This window comes from Triplophysa rosa, linkage group LG7 (assembly GCF_024868665.1).
Source record: "Triplophysa rosa linkage group LG7, Trosa_1v2, whole genome shotgun sequence".
Taxonomy (NCBI): domain Eukaryota; kingdom Metazoa; phylum Chordata; class Actinopteri; order Cypriniformes; family Nemacheilidae; genus Triplophysa; species Triplophysa rosa.
The window spans coordinates 4,361,283-4,385,112 of record NC_079896.1 but is presented as its reverse complement, the minus strand read 5'-3'; the positions used below and the strand labels follow the sequence as shown (position 1 = coordinate 4,385,112).

The window sequence follows — 23,830 nt, the reverse complement described above, 5'->3', positions numbered from 1 at the left end:
CTTATCCACTATTTAACACTTCAAAGTCAAGGACTAAAATGACACAATTGCATTCAAGTGCTGCTCCAGCAAAATTCAGCTGCTTGTTCAATTTGTCCACTTACAACCGCACAGCATATTACGTCCTGGTATGTGTCTGTCAAACAAGCCCACGGGTGGTTTGATCTCAGATTTGTCGTGCTCTGCGAAAACGTGTGGCTAAGATGGATTTTGAGAGCGTGTCGTTCTGTGTTTTGCAGAGAGCAGGGTGCCATGCCACCAGAGAAGAAGAAGAAGGGCAAGAGGAAAAGTGATGCTCTGCTGGAGGCGGTGGAGAGCGACGACACGGCTTCCCTCAGCACGCTGGCCACGGGAGGCGAGGAAAGCATTGACCCTATGGACACTGTGAGTGACTGTGACGTTCTGTTTAATCCACAAGATTGTCTGAAATGTGTTTTCTCTGTACCTGATGGAATTGGGACACATGCTAGGTGTACTAGAAACTATTACCGACCTCAAGTTATATTCAATCTGATGTTAAGATTCTTTGTTTGCTTGTGTTCGTTCTCTCTTACTGCAGAAGAGGCGTTCAGGGCGTCAGGTGAAGCGTCGGAAGTATAATGAAGATCTTGATTTCAAGGTCGTGGATGATGATGGGGAGACCATTGCTGTTTTGGGCACGGGCCGAATTCCTGCCCTGTCTTCTACCCTTGCCTGGCAGGCTGAGGTAACCGTGGCAACATCTGCCATTATGCCACACATCACACCTGCCCTACATCTGTGTGGAGCAAACACACACACACACACACACACACACACACAGGAATGACTCCCGTCTGCTTTCTTTTCCAGGAACCCCCTGAAGATGAAGCCAACATCATTGAAAAGATACTCGCAGTACGAACAGTCAAGAAAGAGGTAGAGAGCTCACCCTTTATTATCTTACAATGGGAGTTAGACTTTTCTGTTTTACAAATGGTTATGTTTGTTCTCTGGACATGGACATTGTTTGTTCTCTCTTTCGTTTAGATGTCTCCAGATGAAGAACCAGAAAGCTTGGAGAAATTTTATGTGAAGTACAGAAATTTGTAAGTCTGCTATGTTTTGTCCTATCGAACCTCTCCGTTTTCCAACTGTGACAGCAAATAATGTACATTAAAATGATTCCTCTCTTTATTATTAATACATGCATAACATCAAATATGTTATGCATTAAATGATCTATTATTAAAGTGATAGTTCACCTGAAAATGAAAATTCAGAACACAAAAGAAGATATTTTGAAGAATGTTGCTAACCGCCACCCATTGACTTGCATTGGTTTTGTGTTCATACAATAGAAGTGAATGGGTATCACCACTGTTCGGTTACCAACTTACTTCAAAATATCTTCTGTTGAAATGACAAGACCTAAGTTTAAACTTGAAGTAATAATGTATATCAAAACAAAATAGTATTGTAAATAAAATTTGCTTTATTTGTTAAACACATGATTGGCCTTTTAAGACTTGAAACCTGTTCAATGTTGTTTATCACATGTTGTCAGATATGTAAGTGTTCTGTCTTTGCCAGCTCCTATCTGCACTGTAAATGGGCGACCTTGGAAGAGTTGGAGAAGGACCCACGCATTCACCAAAAAATCAAGCGTTATAGGAACAAGCAGGCACAAATGAAGCACATTTTCACAGAGGTGCGTTCACCAGAACACGCTGCCGTTTGTTTGTAGCTCATTTAAAAGGAATTCGAAATAAATTATAACCCAAAAATGTAAAGTTGGGATGCATTCAGGAAAATGAATTTTGTATTTTCATGCATTAATATTTCAATGTTATTGAGAAGTTAAAGGTCAAAAGAATTAGAAATAAGTGTTCCTGTATTGTAAACTGCACATAGAGGTTTTTAAACGGTAAATATGTAGTTAGAAATACTTGAACACAGGAATTTTCAAAAGTAATTTTGCCATTTCTTTTTCAGACTTGGAAATTTTTATAGTCCGTGCCATTTTAAGTTTGGGTAGGGTGACGGGGTGGGTATTGGCCATATTGGTGAGTTTTTTTGTCTTTTCCTTTCAGCCGGATGAAGACATCTTTAATCCGGACTACATCGAGGTTGATCGAGTTTTAGAGATCGCTATCACTACAGACACAGAAACAGGAGAGGTGAGATGAGATCACAAGCATACAGTATGTTGTGTTTGAATGCTGGTGTGCTGGTTTCTCTACAGGATTTTTTTACTAGACTAACCAGCAACACTGACACCAAATTAGTAAATTAGTCTAAACCAGCATGAACCATCATGAAAACTTGTTTTTTTTGAAGGCTTGAAAACAGTATTTCATAACTTTGTCATTCTACTTTTGATAACTAAAAACTTTAAATATCCATCTTTAAATGGAGGATATCTATGTGTTTCTCAGATCTCTTGTTTGGTTTGTTTGCATGTGAACAGGAAGTTACACACTACCTGGTCAAATGGTGCTCTCTGCCATATGAGGAGAGCACTTGGGAGCTACAGGAAGATGTTGATCCCGTGAAAATCAAAGAGTTTGAAGACCTCAAGGAAATACCAGAAATCAAACACGTGGTAATGCCTCATAATCTTAAGTCTTTCTTATTCGACGTACTGGAGTGTTGTAGTGTAGTATACCGGGTGTGTGCGTCTACATTGGAATTGCATAGTTCATCTTAAAGATTTTATTTGTATGTACTGTATGCATGTTAAACTAGGAGAGGAAATATCAGTTTACTGTTCTCTGTGTTATTACAGGAAAGACCTCTACCAGAACAATGGCAGAAACTGGAGAGATCTCGAGACTACATAAATGGGAAAGAGCTTAGAGAATATCAGTTAGAGGGAATGAACTGGCTGCTCTTCAACTGGTACAACAGGTGAAAAAGACTCTTAATATCAGTGTTTAAAAGTTCTACCCCAAATCCTGAACTCAATTTAAACTTTACTTTACATTTAAACGTCACTTTTTTGGACAACTGATGACTTCCGCAGTAGTTTCTTAGAAACATTTACATTCATGCATTTGGCAGATAATTTTATCCAAAGCAACAGTTGACATTATTTATAATAATCTACATTGTCCCATTTCAACAGGAAAAACTGTATCCTGGCTGACGAAATGGGCCTGGGGAAGACCATCCAGTCCATCACGTTCCTGTACGAGATCTTCTTCATGGGTTTGAGAGGACCATTCCTCATCATCGCCCCTCTCTCCACCATCACCAACTGGGAGAGAGAGTTTCGTACATGGACCATGATGAACGTCATTGTCTATCACGGCAGTCAGATCAGCCGGCAGATGATCCATCAGTATGAGATGTACCATCGAGACGATCAGGTGGGTCCGGCAGACCATCCCAAAAGCCAATGATTCATGTAAAAACACGTGAATACAGAGGAACATTCTGGCTGAACCAACAGTATGGCTGGATTTGGTTTTGGTGGAGTATTTGTGTTGTTTGTACTCACTCAGTTTTTTTCTCCATCAGGGAAATGTAGTAACCGGGCAGTTTAAGTTTCATGGGATAATCACTACATTCGAAATGATCATGGCGGACTGTCCAGAGCTGAAGAAGATTAACTGGCGCTGTGTGGTGATCGACGAGGCTCATCGACTTAAAAACCGCAACTGTAAACTGCTGGAGGGTCTCAAGCTCATGAACCTGGTCAGTTGAACAGACTGGTTGCTTTATGGAAAAGTCATGAAAATTTTGTTTTGTCATAGTTTTTCTGCTTAAAAATATCTCATTAGCTAAAAATGGCTCTTGGTAAGTTCCTGTAGCTCAACAGGTTAAGCATTGTGCTGGCAATACAAACGTCATGGAAACACAACCTGGCATAGATTAAATGTATTGTAGGTCGGTTTGGATAAATGCGTCTGCCAAATGCATAAATGTAACACAGTGGAATTTCATTGGTCAAAAGGTTTTGAAATCATGTAATAGGTTAACCAAGCAGAGCTTTACATTTGAAAACTTGAAGGACTGTATTTGATATTTGACACTGGGTTTATGTGTCATTGCATCTGTTTTTATATTATCTACCTACTGCTCTAATTATCCGCAGCTCAGACACTGCAAATCTAAATGCGGAAAAGAGGAAGTGAGGTCGAGCTCAACTACGGTGGTGTCCGTCTTGCGTGCATCTCATTTAGCTACCGAGTTCTGCTTCAGTGCAGTTACATCCGCACATGCTCTCCCAGCACACTGAATGACTAATCTCATCTCACCCGCTTTACATATCTGCAGTGATGGCCAGCATGTGCAAGTTGAGCTCGATTTTGACGCAGTGTTGTATTTCCTAGTAAAATATATCTCAGACTCCCACAGTGTAGAGATGTGAATATATAATGTACTTTCAGGGCTGAAATGAATTTTTACATATAGTCACACCAATGCGTTTTTGGATACCTAAGGGACAAATGGTATATAAATTATGTTGGATTAAAGGAACAGTTCCCGCAAAAATGAAAATTCTGTCTTCATGTACTCGCCCTCAAATTGTTCCAAATCTGTTGAACACAAAAGAAGATATTTTGACAGATGTAGGAAAGCAAACCGTTCTGGGGCACTTTTGACCACCATTGTCATTTTTTCTACTATGGTAGTCAATGGTGGCCAAGAACTGTTTGGTTACAAGCATTCTTCCAAAGATCTTTCTCTGTGTTCATCGGAAAAAGAAACATACAGATTTGGAACAACTCGAGGGTGAGTAAATACTTAAAAAAGTACATTTTTATTTTTGGGTGAACTGTCCCTTTAAATAAATAATGTCAAACTCAAGTGTCCGAATACTTTGCGGACAGAGTATGATAAGTATTTGTATAAATACAGGTGACAGAAATATATACATAAAGCTGTATCTTTGAATATTCTGTTTTTTTGTGTCTTTCTCAAGGAACATAAAGTTCTTCTCACAGGAACTCCTTTGCAGAACTCAGTTGAGGAACTTTTCAGTCTCCTCAACTTCCTCGAACCCTTACAGTTCCCGTCTGAGACCACTTTCCTGGAGGAGTTTGGAGACCTGAAAACTGAGGAGCAGGTGAGAACTAATGTCTTCAGCTATCGCAAGACAGGTTTGCAAGCATAAAAAAGTATGCACTGCAAGTGAACTCTGCTCTGAGGGCGATTGTTTGTTTAGCTCTAACGGATTTGCCTTGTTTGCAAGATATTTATCGAAATTGTCCACATGGCTCCGATCAAGCTTGATGTGATGACAAAAGAGCCAACTACGCAAGATAAATTGTTTATGGGAACATCCGCTTTTAATTATTATTATTATAAATGGTGAAATATCAAGTTATTCAAACGTTTCCTAACATTAACTTAACAATGTTCGTACCTGCAGGTAAAGAAACTTCAGGCCATTCTGAAGCCCATGATGTTGAGGAGACTAAAGGATGATGTCGAGAAGAATCTTGCCCCCAAAGAGGAGACAATCATCGAGGTGGAGCTCACGAACATTCAGAAGAAATACTACAGGGCCATTCTGGAGAAAAACTTCACCTTTCTTGCCAAGGGAGCAAACCAGCACAACATGCCCAACCTCATTAACACAATGATGGAGCTTCGCAAGTGTTGTAATCACCCGTACCTCATCACAGGTGTGCGCACACACACTTTTTGAGACCTTGTGCATCATCCAAGGTTTCAATGGACATTGAGGTTTGATTTAAAGTTTGTCTCCTCATCCTCAGGTGCCGAGGAAAAGATTCTAGAGAGCTTCAGGAAGACGTACAGTCCTGACGCCTTGGATTTCCAGCTTCAGGCTATGATCCAGGCTGCCGGTAAACTAGTGCTCATAGACAAGCTGCTGCCCAAACTTCTAGCTGGAGGACATAAAGTGCTGGTGTTTTCACAGATGGTCAGATGTCTGGATATACTGGAAGACTACCTCATCCAGAGGAGGTCACACACATCTTTATTATCCTCTGACATTAGACATAAATAAACTTAATGTTTCGCAAAACGTTCTTATCTGTGATCTGTATAACGTGTGCAGGTACACGTACGAGCGTATAGATGGCAGGGTTCGAGGGAATCTACGGCAGGCTGCCATCGATCGCTTCAGTAAGGTGGACTCGGACCGTTTCGTGTTCCTCCTGTGCACACGAGCGGGAGGGCTGGGCATCAACCTCACCGCAGCTGACACCTGCATCATATTCGACTCGGACTGGAACCCGCAGAACGACTTGCAGGTCGCTCATCATCTTCAGCCAAAATGTTGCTTCAAGCTAGAACATACAAATTAAGCAACTGAAAAAAAAACAAATATCATTATTGACTTCTACATACAGTATAACTCATTTTCTTCGTTTAGAAAGTTGTTTTTTTTTAGCATTTTTAACACAAACTACAAATAACTTGTTTGTTACAAACAGGCTCAAGCTCGTTGCCACCGGATCGGTCAAAGCAAAGCAGTGAAGGTTTATCGCCTTATCACGCGGAACTCGTATGAGAGGGAAATGTTCGACAAAGCCAGTCTCAAACTGGGATTGGACAAGGCTGTTCTACAGGACATAAACCGCAAGGGAAGTCTCAACGGGGTGAGTGCATTACAAAATCAACCCCCCAAAACGTTTTGATTGAGTAGACACGGGTTTAAAGTTTCATCACCTTGATGCCATCATGAGGTTTGGCTTGCTAATTAAATGAACAAATGAAATGTTTTTGCCTCGTTGAGGTTCAACAACTGTCTAAGATGGAGGTGGAAGATCTCCTCAGGAAGGGAGCGTACGGAGCGCTCATGGATGAAGAAGACGAGGGCTCTAAATTTTGTGAGGAGGACATCGATCAGATCCTGCAAAGACGCACCCAGACCATTAAAATCCAGTCTGAGGGAAAGGGATCCACGTTTGCCAAGGTATACATACGGTGTACATATCAGTCTGATCTACTGAAAACTCAAAACAGATAAACGAATGTTTTTCTAACCACCCAGGGTTCCTTCAGGGCTTGTGTCACTGTAACCTAATATGGTTTTGTGACTTTGTTGTTTAAAGATGTTCGAAACAAACATTGTCCTAAATAACCTCTGGAAGATTCAACAAATGAGGGAATCTCAGAGTTTTTGCAGACGTTGGTATCCTGGCAATACTAAGCACAACTCTTCTAAAAAAAAAAGGAGATTTTTTTAAAAGGAAAAAAGTCTGAGAAGCAATATACAGTGGCAAAAGTCTACACACAAGAGTAACAAATGTGACATTAAAGAGATATCCGACCTATTTCCTCCATTGATGTTACTAAAGAAGTTTACTGTATGCATTTGGCACACGCTTTAATTCAAAAATAAAGGCATTAGATACGGTGTCATAGTCAAACACCATCTTGACTTGCTTGATAAAGTGCTCATAATTTCATTTTATTTCTCAATTCCAGGCCAGCTTTGTTTCTTCAGGGAACCGTACGGACATCTCTCTGGACGATCCAAACTTCTGGCAGAAATGGGCTAAAATCGCTGAGCTGGAAATCGACTCCAAAGCTGAAAAGGTAAAAACACACACACAAAGACACAGATGGTTTTACACGTCTCTTTGCATGTGAGCTCACAGTGACTCACTGTGGTGTTGTAGCACCAGACAATTACAGATGACACCACAAAAGAGAGAGAGAGAGAGACTTGATTTGAATATCACACTAAAGTCAAAACAGATGGAATGATTTAATGACAAAACCACTGTAGCGACGGCACGTTTGTGTGTTAATGCTATTTAAGCACAAAATCTTTGATTTTCAAAGTATTTTGTTACGTTTCTCTTGGCTAAATTCTTCATTGTCATATTTTTATACTATGGAAAGATGCTGTGAAACAATCACAATAGTTTTGACGATGTGTGAAAACATGATGTGTATGTAATGATGTTTTTTCAGCATCTTGCTTCATATTAACATTTGTGTGTTTTTGTTCATGAATGTGTGTGTGTGTATGTGTATATTAATGAATGTGATGGTGTGTCTTTTCATGAATGTGTGAGTTTTCATGAGAGAGTGGGTTCGTGAATGTGTGTTTGCAATTTTGAATACGTGTGTGGATGTGATGAGACATCAGCTGTTGGTCTCTAAATCTTTCAGGAGAGTTTGGTGATCGACACGCCTCGCGTACGGAAGCAGACGCGTCACTATAATTCGTTCGAGGATGACGAGCTGATGGAATTCTCTGAACTCGACAGCGACTCGGAAGAACGCCCCTGTCGTTCGAGAAGGCTCAGTGACCGCAGCAGACGCTACCTCCGTGCAGAGTGCTTCAGAGTGGAGAAGAACCTGCTCATTTTCGGGTCAGTCCTTTTGTCGTGTTGGACCTACCCTACACCAGGGGTCGGCATTCTTTATGACATTCAATGTATCACTACACTGTGTAGTCATTACGACTGACATCTGCAAATAGTCTCAGTTTGAAACTACAAATTAGGCTTGTTGTAGACACAACAGTGTTGCATGCTAAAGACCAGCATCTGTATGACAACACAATAATTCTGGTATTCCTAGCAGGTACTAAGAAACCTGTTGAATTAGTAAGACCATTGAAGATATTCAACTCTGTGGTCTTTATTCATGCAACATATGTGCTGTACAGGTGGGGTAGATGGAATGAAATTCTCAATCATGGCCGATTTAAATGGCATCTAACGGAGAGAGACATGGAGATCCTGTGCAGGGCTCTGCTGGTCTACTGTGTTCGACATTATAAAGGAGACGATAAAATCAAGAGCTTCATCTGGGACCTGATCACGCCCACTAAAGACGGACACAACCAAGCACTCCAAAACCACTCCGGTAACTGCCGCTATTTTTATTTTTGGGAACTTGCATACTCAATTTAAAATGATAACTATATTGAATAAATATAAATTTACGAATTAATTGAATAAATATTGATGTTATTACTGGCCAACGATGCCCAATGTGATTATTATTTATAATTGAGTATTATTTTTATTGAGTGATACATTTTGTTTGATTAATAAATAATTGATTAATACACTTCTTGTGTGTTTCAGTTAATAATAATTGAAAAATTTAGAAAATACTGATTATTTTATGTATTATATTTGCATGTTCTATTGTTAAACCAATAGTTAATTAACACATCTTGATCAATTGAGAGACAGGAAGCTTCAAATTATCTAATGAATCACAACAATGGAGAATATTCATCAATTGCAATCGAATCTGATGACTGCTGTACTTGACTAACGCATAAAAAAACTACGTAAAGCATTACCATCCATGTCTTTACCTGTCCAGGTCTGTCAGCTCCTGTCCCACGGGGTCGTAAAGGCAAGAAGCTGAAGAACCAGTTGAGTCCACCTGAGCTGAAGAATGCAGACTGGCTGGTCCACTGTAACCCTGAGGTGGTTCTTCAGGACGACAGCTACAAGAAGCACCTCAAGCAACATTGCAACAAGTGAGACTTCATAATACAAAAATATCAGCACATGTAAAGTTCACTGAGAATATATCGCACTCGATAATAGCAGTGTTTATTTGCATATGCTCTCTGCGTTGTTTTAAGTACCTTAATCACTAAAGAAGTATGCAAATCAGCAAAACACACCCACAAAATCTGTACCGAAGGCAATTTGCAGTTTTGAGAGATTGAATATGGAGGACGCAGCAGGATACTGTGATCAGTTTCTTTTTACTTTATTTGCTAAGACACCGTTTTAAGTAAATATTGTGTATAAAGAGTAGTGCAATTAGTTTGAGTCATTTATGTTGACTTGTACATACATTTATGCGTTTGAGAGACGTTTTCATCCAAAGCGACTGAAATACAGTTTATTTAAGCTGTACATTTTATCGGTTTGTGTGTTTCCTGGGAACTTTATATCTCATTTCTTCATCATTAAATTGAAATTTAACAGTAATCTAGCATTTAGCTATCACCTAGTCTTACTTTTTAAGATAATGCCTCCGTGATCTTAAATCCTATCATCCTTTCTCCGTCATGATTTCCTACAATCTTAAATTAAACATAGTGTCAAAAATACTATGTTTGACCACTAACATATAAACATGTTTAAATGGTGTTTTGTACAGAGTTTTGCTGAGGGTGCGAATGCTGTACTATCTGAAGGTGGAAGTTCTGGGGGATGCTGCGGCTCAAGCTCTTGAAGGAATCCCAGCTAGGTACTACAGTTCCCATGATGCATCTTACCCTCACGTTGATGATGGGATACTGCAGCAAACACGTGGTTTGCTGTTTAACATCAACGTGGATATGTTTGTTTCTGCAGTAAACTGGAGGTCACTCTGCCTGATATCGACTACATTGAGATCCCTACTATATGGTGGGATGCTGAGGCTGATAAATCACTGCTCATTGGGGTACACAAACATGGTGAGATAAGACACAAACACTTGAAAGAGCTGGGCAACTTTGTCAAACTCAGATTAATAAATTAGTAGCAATTTTGCTTGATGTATTGTCATACATGTGAAATATAGCAATATAAATATAGCACAATTATTTTGTACGCAAGAATTCTTTAGCAGTGATATGATGATTTACCTTTAAAGCATCTTATTGGTGCTAAATATTACAGTTCCTGCATCTGTCTTCTCATTGCTGATTGTATGTACTGTAGTGAGTTCTCTCTGTGTCCTCTGTAGGGTACGAGCGGTATAATGCCATGCGTGCGGACCCTGCGCTGTGTTTCCTGGAGCGGGTGGGCATGCCTGACGTCACGGCGTTGACAGTAGAACAAGGTGAAGCAGAAGCAGTTGCAGATACTCCTGACAGGTAAACATCTTTGGAGTATACTATATATATATACTGTATATATACAGGTGCTGGTCATATAATTAGAATATCATCAAAAAGTTGATTTATTTCACTAATTCCATTCAAAAAGTGAAACTTGTATATTATATTCGTTCATTACACACAGACTGATATATTTCAAATGTTTATTTCTTTTAATTTTGATGATTATAACTGACAACTAATGAAAATCTCAAATTCAGTATCTCAGAAAATTAGAATATTACTTAAGACCAATACAAAGAAAGGATTTTTAGAAATCTTGGCCAACTGAAAAGTATGAACATGAAAAGTATGAGCATGTACAGCACTCAATACTTAGTTGGGACTCCTTTTGCCTGAATTACTGCAGCAATGCGGCGTGGCATGGAGTAGATCAGTCTGTGGCACTGCTCAGGTGTTATGAGAGGCCAGGTTGCTCTGATAGTGGCCTTCAGCTCTTCTGCATTGTTGGGTCTGGCATATCGCATCTTCCTCTTCACAATACCCCATAGATTTTCTATGGGGTTAAGGTCAGGCGAGTTTGCTGGCCAATTAAGAACAGGGATACCATGGTCCTTAAACCAGGTACTGGTAGCTTTGGCACTGTGTGCAGGTGCCAAGTCCTGTTGGAAAATGAAATCTGCATCTCCATAAAGTTGGTCAGCAGCAGGAAGCATGAAGTGCTCTAAAACTTCCTGGTATACGGCTGCGTTGACCTTGGACCTCAGAAAACACAGTGGACCAACACCAGCAGATGACATGGCACCCCAAACCATCACTGACTGTGGAAACTTTACACTGGACCTCAAGCAACGTGGATTCTGTGCCTCTCCTCTCTTCCTCCAGACTCTGGGACCCTGATTTCCAAAGGAAATGCAAAATTTACTTTCATCAGAGAACATAACTTTGGACCACTCAGCAGCAGTCCAGTCCTTTTTGTCTTTAGCCCAGGCGAGACGCTTCTGATGCTTCCTGCTGCTGACCAACTTTATGGAGATGCAGATTTCATTTTCCAACAGGACTTGGCACCTGCACACAGTGCCAAAGCTACCAGTACCTGGTTTAAGGACCATGGTATCCCTGTTCTTAATTGGCCAGCAAACTCGCCTGACCTTAACCCCATAGAAAATCTATGGGGTATTGTGAAGAGGAAGATGCGATATGCCAGACCCAACAATGCAGAAGAGCTGAAGGCCACTATCAGAGCAACCTGGCCTCTCATAACACCTGAGCAGTGCCACAGACTGATCGACTCCATGCCACGCCGCATTGCTGCAGTAATTCAGGCAAAAGGAGCCCCAACTAAGTATTGAGTGCTGTACATGCTCATACTTTTCATGTTCATACTTTTCAGTTGGCCAAGATTTCTAAAAATCCTTTCTTTGTATTGGTCTTAAGTAATATTCTAATTTTCTGAGATACTGAATTTGGGATTTTCATTAGTTGTCAGTTATAATCATCAAATTAAAAGAAATAAACATTTGAAATATATCAGTCTGTGTGTAATGAATGAATATAATATACAAGTTTCACTTTTGAATGGAATTAGTGAAATATATATATATGTATACTGTAAATATATATATATATATATATTTACATGTAATGTAACAACTTTTCTTATTTTACAGTATCAGCAAGAATGATGAAGTGAAGGAGGAGACAGAATCTAAGTCTGAGGAGTTAGAAGAGAAGGGAGACATCAAGGTAAGAATGTCACTAATTCAGTGTTGCTAAGTGTTTTAATGAACTGTTCATATAGGTATTATCTTCTTCTTTTACAAAGGAGGAGCCCATGTTAGAGGAAATCGGGAAAAATGACAGTACGGTGATGGGTATGACTAAAAAAAATATTTTTTTATATTCAGGTTTTGCTAAGTTTTCTAAAAAAAAGACACCAGGGCCTTTTTTTTTAATCTGTGCATGTAAACGTATTAAATTGCTACAGATTGAGTAAAGTGTTGTTTCTTTTGGATGGGAATTGTAGCATCACTTCAAGGAGATCTCATTGCAGAAGTGATTGAGCAGGGACGGATACACTGGCCGGCAGGCTCGTCTCTTACTGCGAGATTACGACGACTCATTACTGCCTATCAACGATACACACGGCGAGAGCCGCTTCGTCCTGATTTCCTCCTGCACGAGGGAATTGCACCTGTGGCTTGGCATATTGGAGATTTTAGGCACTGCACAACTGAGCCGGATCCGCTTTTTCTGGAGTGGCAACGGAGGTGAGCTATTTGACAGCTGTGATATTGTGTAAAGTAATTTTATCTGAATTAAATAAAAAAAATCAAAAGAATAGGCAGTTTAAGACCTAACAATTAAAGCTGTATAAATGTGTAGTAACTGAGGATAGTCAGTCCTTAACATTCTGCTTAACATCTTTTTTTGTGCTTAACAAAAGAAAGTCACACAGAACTATCCTTTAAACATCTCAGCCTATGCAGATCAAGAGTTAAAAATCTGTAAATGGTGTTTCTACGGTTAGTTAAAGGTTTCTCCGTTGTACACAGGTGGACACGCCGCGAGCAGGCGGACTTCTATCGCACCGTGTCATCGTTTGGGGTAGCTTTTGACCCTGAAAAGAAGACTTTTGACTGGAACCAGTTCCGTGCCCTTGCTCGCTTGGAGAGGAAAACGGATGAAAGTTTGGAGAGATATTTCTACAGCTTCGTCTCAATGTGTCGCACTGCTTGTAGACTTCCACCCAGAAAAGATGAATGTAAGATTGATGTTAGAATTGATGGTTGGGTGGGAAGGTAAAAGAAACTCAAATTGTTAACATGAAAAAAATCTTCTTTTACACAGGCTCTGTTGACCCTACGCTCTTTGTGGAACCCATTACAGAGGAGCGAGCTGCCCGAACGTTATACCGTATCGAACTTTTGAGGAAGGTCCGTGAGCAAGTATTGCGCCACCCGCTTTTGGGGGCACGACTGCAGCTTTGTCGTCCCAGCCTCTATTTGCCTGTTTGGTGGGAGTGTGGCAAACACGATCGTGATCTTCTCATTGGTGTTGCTAAACACGGCTTGAGCCGAACGGACTTCTACATCTTAAATGACCCTCAGCTATCCTTCCTGGAGGCCCACCGAAACTATGTTCACAAAGAAAACCACAGATATCCTGCGCCGGGTTTGTCCCATCTCCATTGCTGCTTATACGATGCCAACCATGGCCATTGTCAGTCCCCACAACCTCCGGAGTACCGCGCCGCAACCTCACACCACACACAAACCCATCAACTCATTCATACTCCCGGCCATCACCAGCCCACAGAAGTTGTGGCGTCAGAGACTGGAAGCATCAGCATGGGTACGGGAAGCAGGGAAGTATTTTTGGACTGTCCTCCGTTGGATGATTCGCTAGAGTTGGGGTCTTTACAACATGACAGCTTGACATCAGATCAGCTACATAGTAAGTCCGGTAAAGAGGCCTTTAATGGATTCCCCTTCAATTCTGCAACTGGTGGGCAGAATATGCTAAACTCATACGGTGTTCAAGGAGAACTAAATGGCACTCAAGGAGATATAGCGGACACCATAGCTGGGAAGCTTCGTAGCGACGTTTTGGTCGGAGAGCAAGGGTCCTCGGAGGAGACCGGCTTAATGGCTCCTTCTGTGGAACTGGATGAACTTCAGACTCCATGGGAAAGCTCGGACCACGCCGAAACCTCCGACATGTTCAACGAGACCGATCCCATTCTGGGAGCACCAGCATTAGAAACAGGATTTCTGGATGCTGCTCAGCCAGAAGACGGTCGGGAAGGTGATGAAGCTCTAACCGACTGTTTGAGCATGCCTAGTTCAGACTCCCAGAGTAACCCCGTAGAGCCGCTAGCACCAAGCTTCATGTTGTTTAAAGACCTTAATGTAGGAGAGACTTCTGTGGATCAGACGGATCTGTCTGCAAGTCTTCCAGAATACGTACCGCCGACACCTCTCGGACTCCCGGAGGTAAGTCTTGACCAGGCCGACCCCTTAAGTGAGGAGCAAGAGGAGAAGCTTAGTGATTCCAACATCACACAGAGCATTCCCAGTCCAGGAGATGGAGCGGAAAGCATAGGGTTCCATTTTGAGAAAGAAGAACTTTCCCTGGATAGTGACAGTCTGGCTACAGCCGTTCCGAGGATGAAGGACGCCGATGAAATCGACAAGATGCCTTCATTAGAGTCATCAAGAGAAAACTGCCTTGAGGAATCACAAAAAATGGACTGCAAGGTTTCATTTGAGGATTCTTGTGAAGCGCCCTTGGATGAATCGTATGAAAAGGCGATAACAGAGCCGGGAAAAGTGCCTTTGCAGGAGTCGTACGATTTGACATGTGACGAGACCCTGCAGGAACCTTGTGAAGGGTATCAGCAAGACTCGACAGAGGGACAAATGCTTGAAGAACCCTGTAAAGAACCGTCAACAGAGGAATGAAATCTTACAAACACTACTCTCTCAACAGATTACCCATTGACCTCTTCACTTCCGTCATCTCCAGCTATTTTACCTGACACCTCGGTATCTCCTGACCTTGAGGCTGATCCCAACATCAGACAAGAGTTCCTCATGGATCCAGTGGTGTCAGATGTAAAACCTGAGCCAGACAGCACTACACAGACGCCTCAGCTTGAGCAGACTGAAGTTCTGGAGGTGAAGGATAAACTGAAGGATGAAGATACAAAGACATCAGGTACTGTCAGACTTTTGTCAGCCAATTTTAAAGTAAATATGTAATGTAACCAGGGCTGCAGGAATAATCATGATTAACACTAAATATTGCGTAAATTGGCCTGTCTAGAGCGGTTTGCAAAATCTGTGATTATGTTTCATGCACTGTTTGTCCGTGAAGCACGGCTCTGTGATCAGTAGGAAATGCTGAGCACCCTCTGGCTTTCAGTGCAAAAAAATTGCAGACAACCACCAAATCGTGTGCAGGTTATTTTCGATTTATCATGCAGACCGAAACGTAACTAAATTTTATAGTAAAGTTAATCATCTTGTTTCTTTGTTATCTTTGCTTCAACCAAGTTGCTTGCATTAGAGCCAGTCACAAAGAAATATTAGTTTGGTCACAGTTTTGTAATTTAAATACAACATTAATAAATAATTTGAAAAGTTGTTCATATATACTCCCCGACTTAATGATTTTAATTTTTTTAAGCATTATTAGATGTCGAAGCCCCACGTTTTTCATTACCCATGTGTGAGATGGAAAACAGCGTCCATGAAATAAGAGAACCAACCATTGCTCAGCTTCTACAGGAGAAAGCCCTCTTCTCCTTTTCTGAGTGGCCGAAGGTATGGACATACATTTTACCCTATGTTTAGTTAAATAGAAAAAAATATTTGGTGGTGCTTGCTGAATTTAGGGGTTTATAAAAAATCCATATTGACGTCATTTTTATTTGTAAATGTTTGAAAAGAACTGTATTGTTAAACACCTGAGGTTACCTGTTTAGCAGTGGTCTTACATTTAAAGGGATAGTTCACCCCCCCACCAAAAAATACTACCATAGTAGGAAACATTGCTTTATAAATGTCTTTGTTCTGTTGAACACAAAAGAAGATATTTTGAAGAATGTAGGAAAGCAAACATTACCATTTTCATTTTTCCTACTATGGTAGTCAATGGTGGCCAAGAATTGTTTGGTTACAAGCATTCCTTCAAATCTTTCTCTGTGTTCATCAGAACAAAGAAATGACACAGATTTGGAACAACTCGAGGGTGAGTAAATGATGACAGAATTTGTATTTTTGGGTGAACTGTCCCTTTAAATGCAAGTCTCTTCATCACTGCATTTTGGCCTATTCTAAAAAAAAAGTTTTTTCTTTTGTTCTCCACAGGACAGAGTTATCATCAACCGTATTGACAGTGTCTGCCACACTATATTAAAGGGAAAGTGGCCTTCCTCCAGTCAGCAGTACGAGTCTCCCAGCTCACTCGCCAACACTTGCATGCCCAGCAGTACCCATCAGAGGGCAGGATTCCTGCCCACCAGAATGACTCAGAGCCTAAACTTTAATCTTCCTCACACTGTACAACATTTACCCAAGGTAGGTCTACTGTCACATCTGATGATGGTATGATGAATTTATATAGTTTTTAAAAATTATTTTTAGAGAATGTTTTTAAATGTATAGTCTCCAGAAAGTCAATAAAATATCAAAGACCTAAACCTTTTAGAAACGAACAGCCCTTGCACACCTGGCTGGTTGTTGGCAAGTGTGTAGGACACTGTCAACATGATAAAATATTATAGTCTGAGTGGTAAACTGTAGTAAAATTACTCTAACTTGTAACCTGTCATGGCCTATTGCTTTAATTTGCATCTCTTCTCCCAACAGGAGCGGTTGGTGGCTCCTGTTTTCCTCTCCGAACTGAAACGTCCCAGACACGGATTCGAATTCGAGGCAGAGGTTCTCGCCAAACCGAGCAATCTTGGAGAAAAGATCCAGGCTGGATCTCACCGTGCTAACGCTCTTCTCCTTAACGGCTGGCAGGATGCGGCCATTGACCTCTCCAAGCAGACAGAGCTAACGGTTGGTGGAGAAAGTGGGCCGATCGGTCACATGAGCCACACTGTCCAATCAGCACCTCATAAAATAACTGGGATAGGCTCCATACAAGGCTCGCTGGGATTGGATATGGCGGGCATTTTGCAGGCTGGCCTAATTCACCCGGTTACAGGGCAGATCGTCAACGGCAGCCTTCGCCGCGATGACGCCATGTTTAGGAGGAGGAGAGGACGGAGAAGAAACGTGGAGGCCACTGACTTGAACTTCTTGAAGAGCCGAGTCGTGAACTTACCAGAACAACAGGTTTGTGGAATCAATCAATCAACAGATCTCTGAAATGCACCGTATCATGCGTGCACTACATCTGGCGTGTTTCTTTATTTACTTCACAGAGCGGATCAGAGAATATCAGCCATCCTGTTGTGTCGTCTACATCCTCCCAGTCAGAATGTCCCTCAGCCTCTCCGGCTACAATTCCTGGCCCCCCATCAGCACCCCCTCCAACTGCTCCTCCAGCAGAGGCCCTGAACGTCACCGTGGAAAGGGAAGCTGCCAACAAAGGCCTAATGGAATGGCTCAGACAGAATCCCAGCTACAACATGGAGCTTCCCACTTTCCCATCGGTCAGTTGCGTCCTTTTGGTGAAACATATATAATTTCTGAATTGTTATTGGGCATCTTTGATTCAAATGTAAACAAGTTTAGCTTTCCAATCTGATGTAAACCTCTTTCATTTGTCTTTCGCAGTCTCAGAGCGCAAGCATGTTGCATAGTTTCTTGGATCGTCCAAAGCAGAGAAGGCATCGCTGCAAAGACCCCACCAAACTTGATATCAACTCCCTAACCGGAGAGGAGAGGGTCCCTGTCGTGCACAGAAGCACAGGGCGCAGGGTAACAAACACCTCATCTTGTATTTTCCCTTTTACAATATTCGATTGCTTGATTTATTACAATTTTAATGCTGCAATTTCTTTGGTTACAGCTTGGGGGCGCTATGGCTCCAGCCATTAAGGAGCTTTCCAGATGGCTGGATGCAAACTCTGAGTATTGCGTGGCACCTGATTGGGCGGATGTGGTAAAGCACTCTGTGAGTAATATATACACACTCTGTCCGTCTAGTGAGGGTGTAAAAACTGCCGTCAGTGGATTAGAGGTTATTACACGAGAGACATTGAAAAGTCAGCCTTAATGTATCTCAAATGTTAAAGTTGCACCTTGGTGTCCTTGAACAACGAACTCAAATGTTCTTCTGGGGAGACTGTCCCTATATTTTGTTGGATGAAAAGCATCTGCTAAATGGCTAGTACCATCATATCTGGTACATTAGAGCGCATTCATCTCAGTTATAGTCATCTTGCTCAAACACTTCTGATGTAGATGTGTTACATAAGATTTTTCAGACTAAAAAAAAGGTTTTACAGCAAAGTACACATTAAGGTAATGAAAAACATGCACTAGCAGTCTAAAGATTGAAAACACTTTAATGTATAAGACAGTTGTTTCCATGTTTATTGATTCAGTTAAACGAAATTGCCTTTTAAACTGATACATATTTTACATTTCACTATTCCAGGGCTTTCTCCCTGAAGGCAAATTCACTCGCATCCTCTCTGGGCCCGTGTGCCGGGAACCAGGTCCACGAAGAAGAGGCAGGCGACCCCGCTGCGAGATGCCCAAAGCCCCCGAGCTCCCCGCTGGAATGGCTCCGCTCTTCATGAACGGTGGTCTCATTGGAAGCATGGACCTGGTTAGCTTACCCAATCTCCACAATGTCCCGGGCATCCCATTAACGGGGATCATGGGCTTTCCTCACGGTTTTGCTACCGCTGTAGCGTCAGGAGACGATGGGAAGAATGGACTCGGCATGCTACCCATGATGCTCCACGGCATGACTGCCGTGCAACCGCCCATGTATAGCGCACACATGAGTGGGATGATGACTCAGCCGCTGTCCACGGCAACCTCAACGGTTTCCACAGCGACCGCATCATCTGCCGCTGCAAGCGGGACTTCTACGAACTCCACCACCGTTACCTCAACCTCCAGCTCAGCGGATAGTTCGGACGCCACGCCGCAGCCTGACAAAGCAGGCTCTCCGATGACCACGGAGAAGGGGAATAAGGAAGAGACCAAGCAAGGAGGGGAAGAGAGGAAAATAACGCCCGCTACGGTTTCTACAGGTGCAGCCACCAGCAGTTCTAGTAGTAGTATCACAAGCAGCGGCAGCCATTTGACCTTTAACCCCTTCCTAATCCCGGGAATGTCCCATAGCTTGCTGTATCCGCACATGTTCTTGCCACCCGGCAGTATCATGGCGCTGCCCGCTATGCCCGCCGCAGACAGCACGGGTAGCCCCAAGAGAAAGAGGAAGAGAGTGGTGGAAGTAAGTGGGAATGTTGTCGTTCAAGTCGATGGCTTGGAAGTCAAGGGGCTTAAAGAAGAACAGACAACAGAACGAAAGCATCAAGAGTGCGAGATGGAATACGATAGGCCTGATGTAGATTTAGCTCAGGTCAATGATCCTTCTGACCCTAAAAATGATCCGTCTGAGGAGAAAAGTACTAAAAAAGAGATGGCGGAGAAGGGAGAGATCGCTGGGGAGGCCTGCGGTTCACGTGATGGTGAAGACTAGAATCCACCTCACAGTACTTTTGTGTCGTGTCAGTAAAGGTTTGTGTATAGAAATTTGATTATCAACATGTTGTTTATAGATCTGCCCAGTCATACTTGTAATTTCACTGACATCCACTATACCTTTGGGTGTATGCTAAAAAATAGACATTTCAAGCATGAAAGCCCTCAAAGGTCTCGGTCTTACAAAGGGACGACATCATCTTGGTGTTTCAGTGTTCCTTTTGCATCATGGTAATGGATACTCGAAAATTTCCCTCTGTTTATGGAGAAAGCACCTGGAGATGACCCCGTTTTTTTCCTTTCCAATCAGGTGTTATCGCTAATATCTTTTCCAGATCCTCAGAAAGCCTTCAAATGCTATTATTATGAAAAAATAGAGCCCACTTTCACATAGAATCGGTGTTTGAAATATCACAGACAAGGCACGCACGTATAGTTACGCAAGACCTAGATTAGTTTCTCAAAAAAATGTAAAGCATACGCACACCCCCATAGATCGATCTGCATCTGATACGTTTTTGGCGGACCACAGTATTTTGTTTTTAGTTGCTTGCTGCTACGTATTCATTATAGTGAATCAAAGCGAAAGATTTCACCCGAATCTTAACAAAGCTATAGATGGCGTGAGTGCAATGGAAACTCAAAAAGCAAGGCTTGATATTTATAGCAAAGAACAATCCTGAGATTGATTTATTTTGTTTCGTTTTGTCTTTTTTTGTTCCACAGTGTCACTTTGATAAGATGCCCACGTTGGGAGATGTCTAACCGTTGTCGAGTTTAGGATGCTGAGGGCAATGTGTTGTACATGCTGTACATGAGGGTGTAAAGGCAGATGGAAAAGCAAGTGAATGAAAATAACTTTACCCCCCCCCCCAAAATATGGAGTTCTTCATTTATCTGTAAAGCCCCGCGTAGGTTGATGGGGTCAACAGGAAGATCTCCGTTATGAGTGTCATTGCTCTCTGTGCATTTGAAAATACTGTAGAGTAAAACCTACCAGGACTTTTGGAAACATGTAAATCTATCTTGCTGTATATTGCTGTTACTTTTGTTTACAAGCACACAATGTTCTTTTTTTCCTCGCCAGTATGCCACATTTTGGGGGAAACTGTAGTAAAAAAGGTTTAGCACTATGGTTTCTTTTATTTGAAATCTTTTACACTAGTTGATAACCAGAGGTAATCCTTTTTCTCCCCCCAAACTCTACAGGGTCTCTATTATGTGGGAGTATTAATTTTCCAACTTCTCATACTAATCACTTTTTTTTCAGTTTTCTGATGTGAAAACATTTTTGCACAGTCCTTTCGGTGAATGTTTACCTGTAATTGTGTTCCGTCAGTTTGTTTTTCGTGTTTGTGTGGACGCATGCGCACGCTTGCACACGTCATTTCCTGTACATTTTGATCTGTGTAAACCTGTACTGTATATTTCCCGTCTGAAAATCATGGTCACCCTTGAAACAACATGCTGTCGTTGCCTTGTCACTCCACGTGACACCATGTAATTTATTTTGCTTTTTTTACTCTTTGCCAAATTCACCAAATACTACATTTTTTTTTTTTTCTCACATCTTTTTTATTGTGTTACATCTGCAATGCCTTATTTAGCATTTATATATGGATGTTTGTTACATCTTTATGTTGGAAAATATGTATCTTGTGTACAGTGTCAGCGTTTTGGGAAGCAGTCTCGGTCATGCTAGTTTCAATGCGAACGCTCTGGTTGTACAGCCATTGGCCTCTGGGAAGTGGCATCTGGTGCAGTTCTTTTAAAACTTCAAATAGATACACGGTGGTACATGTGACATTGCAAGGTCGGTTTCTCTTCTGTGGTTTTGGTCAATCGTGCCGACTTATTCTAAACAGCATTGGAAAGCACAAAGTCTGTTGCATTTCTAAAGGTTGAAAATGGATCTTTCTGGATAGTCTCTACATTGCATTTTCAACAACATCTGGTAAACAAAATCCTGTAGACCTTAGATTTGTAAACGATTACATTTCCCTCGCTTATGATGTTTCGATAAGCTCATAACTCCATTAAAACACTTCGGCAGATGCACAGCCAGTACATGTACAGCTAGAGAGGTCAGACTGTTAGGCTGAGAATGCTACGTTTCTGGTTGTAAGTGTATTGATTTTATAAGATGTGCTGTCTGTTGGTAATGTATAGTTTGAAAATGCAACAATCTTGTTGGGAAATCAAAAAACACTCCCGCGTATTGAATTGACCTGGTTTTCAAAACAAACAAAAATGGTGCAGTATTTAGGCTCATTTGATATTAAAATAATATTTATTCAATTTCTGTATTAAAACGCTCCAAATAACCTTTTTTTTCAAGATACAAGTATTTGGTCATTTATAAAAGTTTTAATATTCCCTGTATTTATTGTGTTTTCCCGTCTTAATGTCGTCTCCCTGTGTATTGCAACATGTACATAAATTTGCTGTCTCCAGGTTTTGGATGTTTTCCTACTATGGAATGTCTACACTGATCCATTGTTACCTTTCATGCAATCTGAAATGTTTCGAAAACGGAAACAGGGACTGTATCTGTGTGTATAAATATCTGGGTACAGTGTGGCACTTGTGTATGTCTCTGGATAATTGCTCCAAAAACGCTTAGTATGAGTACCAAGTACTTTACTGTCCCACCTTTCATGGATTTTTTAAAAGGTATTCATTGTTGCAGCTTTAAACAGCAAATTTCTGTAACAGAAACAACAGAATTGGACATTTTGATACCATATGCCAGTGTTATAATGGCCGGGATTAATCTAACCCAACATCCAGTGCTTTCAATATGCACGCAGTAGGAGACTAAACTGATTTTGCTTTGCCACTATGTCTGTGTTTGCATCCCTGGACCTGCTATAATACGTTCCAATCACAGCACCCAAAGCAGTTCCCACACTTAAAAAAAGTAATGGAACGCAGGCTACTATGGCGTGTTTCTTATACCAGAGCTGCAATGCCAGACCAATAAAAGTTGGGTCCATACTTTTCAAGACATGTTAGAGCATCGAGACATGTTAGAGCATTGTATCGAGCCTGTTGGAAAGTTCCGTTACCTAAGCACCTGTTAAATCAAGTTGAATGAATTTGACAAAACTAATAATGGTCAGTGTTCAGGACAGGAAAGCACTAACATAGTTACATTCAAGTGCACTATATATTTGGGATGATTACGAGACACAAGACGTAAAAAGTGAACTTATACTCTTGGTATGAAATCAGCATAAATGCTGAGAGTGTTTTATTTTATTTGTATTTTATTTTGGGGATATCTTGTTTTTATTCATTTCCAATTGCTCCTGTACACCAATGTGGACCAACAATATATTTCAAACCATGGTATGTGATCTTTTATTGTGCAATAAAAGATGACTTTCAACTTTCAAGTCAATATGTCTGATAGTAAGTAGTTTGTCTGTAAAAATATGTTTTAAAATCTGCAGACTTTTATTTAGTTATTTGGTTTAGTTGTTTTAATAACTCAAAATTGACTGTGCTGAAATGATCTGTGGTCAATTGTCCTACACAAAAATACAAAGTGTAGGATGCAAAAGGTTTGGATATTTAAGTACATATGAATTTGTTAGATTGTAGTGTGTTTGATATGAGAAGAACCAATGTTAATGTTTATAACCATAAATGATTGATGATTATTATAACTAATTAATCAAATTAAATAATAATGATAATAAGTCAGTAGACTTATTGAGGGTGTAAAATCACAAATATTAAAATATCAACAAATACACTAAAATCAAATAAGCTAAGAAACATTTTTTAACATTTACAAATACTTTGCTTTATTTATGAAAATTAACCATGGTCACTAAAGTAAATATTTGGGGGACTGAGTACCATTTGTATTACCATAGTTTTACTTCAAATACCATAATTATTTATTCTATGGTTCCTTCTCGCAAGGGAGTCTCTGGTGTGCTTTAAT

General features: G+C 40.9%; 1 protein-coding gene across 1 annotated transcript in view; it reads left to right on the top strand.

The window, feature by feature from the left end:
* The window catches only part of chd6 (chromodomain helicase DNA binding protein 6), a 36,200-nt gene extending 12,927 nt beyond the window's left edge, over nt 1-23,273 (top strand). The window contains 35 exon segments of the mRNA XM_057339058.1: nt 240-384; nt 560-706; nt 832-897; nt 1,009-1,067; nt 1,552-1,669; nt 2,052-2,138; nt 2,429-2,563; nt 2,747-2,868; nt 3,086-3,329; nt 3,481-3,657; nt 4,889-5,032; nt 5,339-5,594; nt 5,688-5,898; nt 5,993-6,188; nt 6,372-6,536; nt 6,674-6,853; nt 7,369-7,479; nt 8,062-8,264; nt 8,564-8,763; nt 9,235-9,394; nt 10,030-10,119; nt 10,227-10,330; nt 10,603-10,732; nt 12,367-12,442; nt 12,522-12,570; nt 12,723-12,966; nt 13,252-13,460; nt 13,547-15,415; nt 15,887-16,023; nt 16,570-16,779; nt 17,071-17,544; nt 17,634-17,864; nt 17,989-18,132; nt 18,224-18,328; nt 18,815-23,273. Of these exon segments, the coding sequence (XP_057195041.1) occupies nt 240-384; nt 560-706; nt 832-897; nt 1,009-1,067; nt 1,552-1,669; nt 2,052-2,138; nt 2,429-2,563; nt 2,747-2,868; nt 3,086-3,329; nt 3,481-3,657; nt 4,889-5,032; nt 5,339-5,594; nt 5,688-5,898; nt 5,993-6,188; nt 6,372-6,536; nt 6,674-6,853; nt 7,369-7,479; nt 8,062-8,264; nt 8,564-8,763; nt 9,235-9,394; nt 10,030-10,119; nt 10,227-10,330; nt 10,603-10,732; nt 12,367-12,442; nt 12,522-12,570; nt 12,723-12,966; nt 13,252-13,460; nt 13,547-15,415; nt 15,887-16,023; nt 16,570-16,779; nt 17,071-17,544; nt 17,634-17,864; nt 17,989-18,132; nt 18,224-18,328; nt 18,815-19,873 (8,257 nt within the window). The 3' untranslated portion in view covers nt 19,874-23,273.
* Nucleotides 23,274-23,830: the final 557 nt, after the last annotated feature.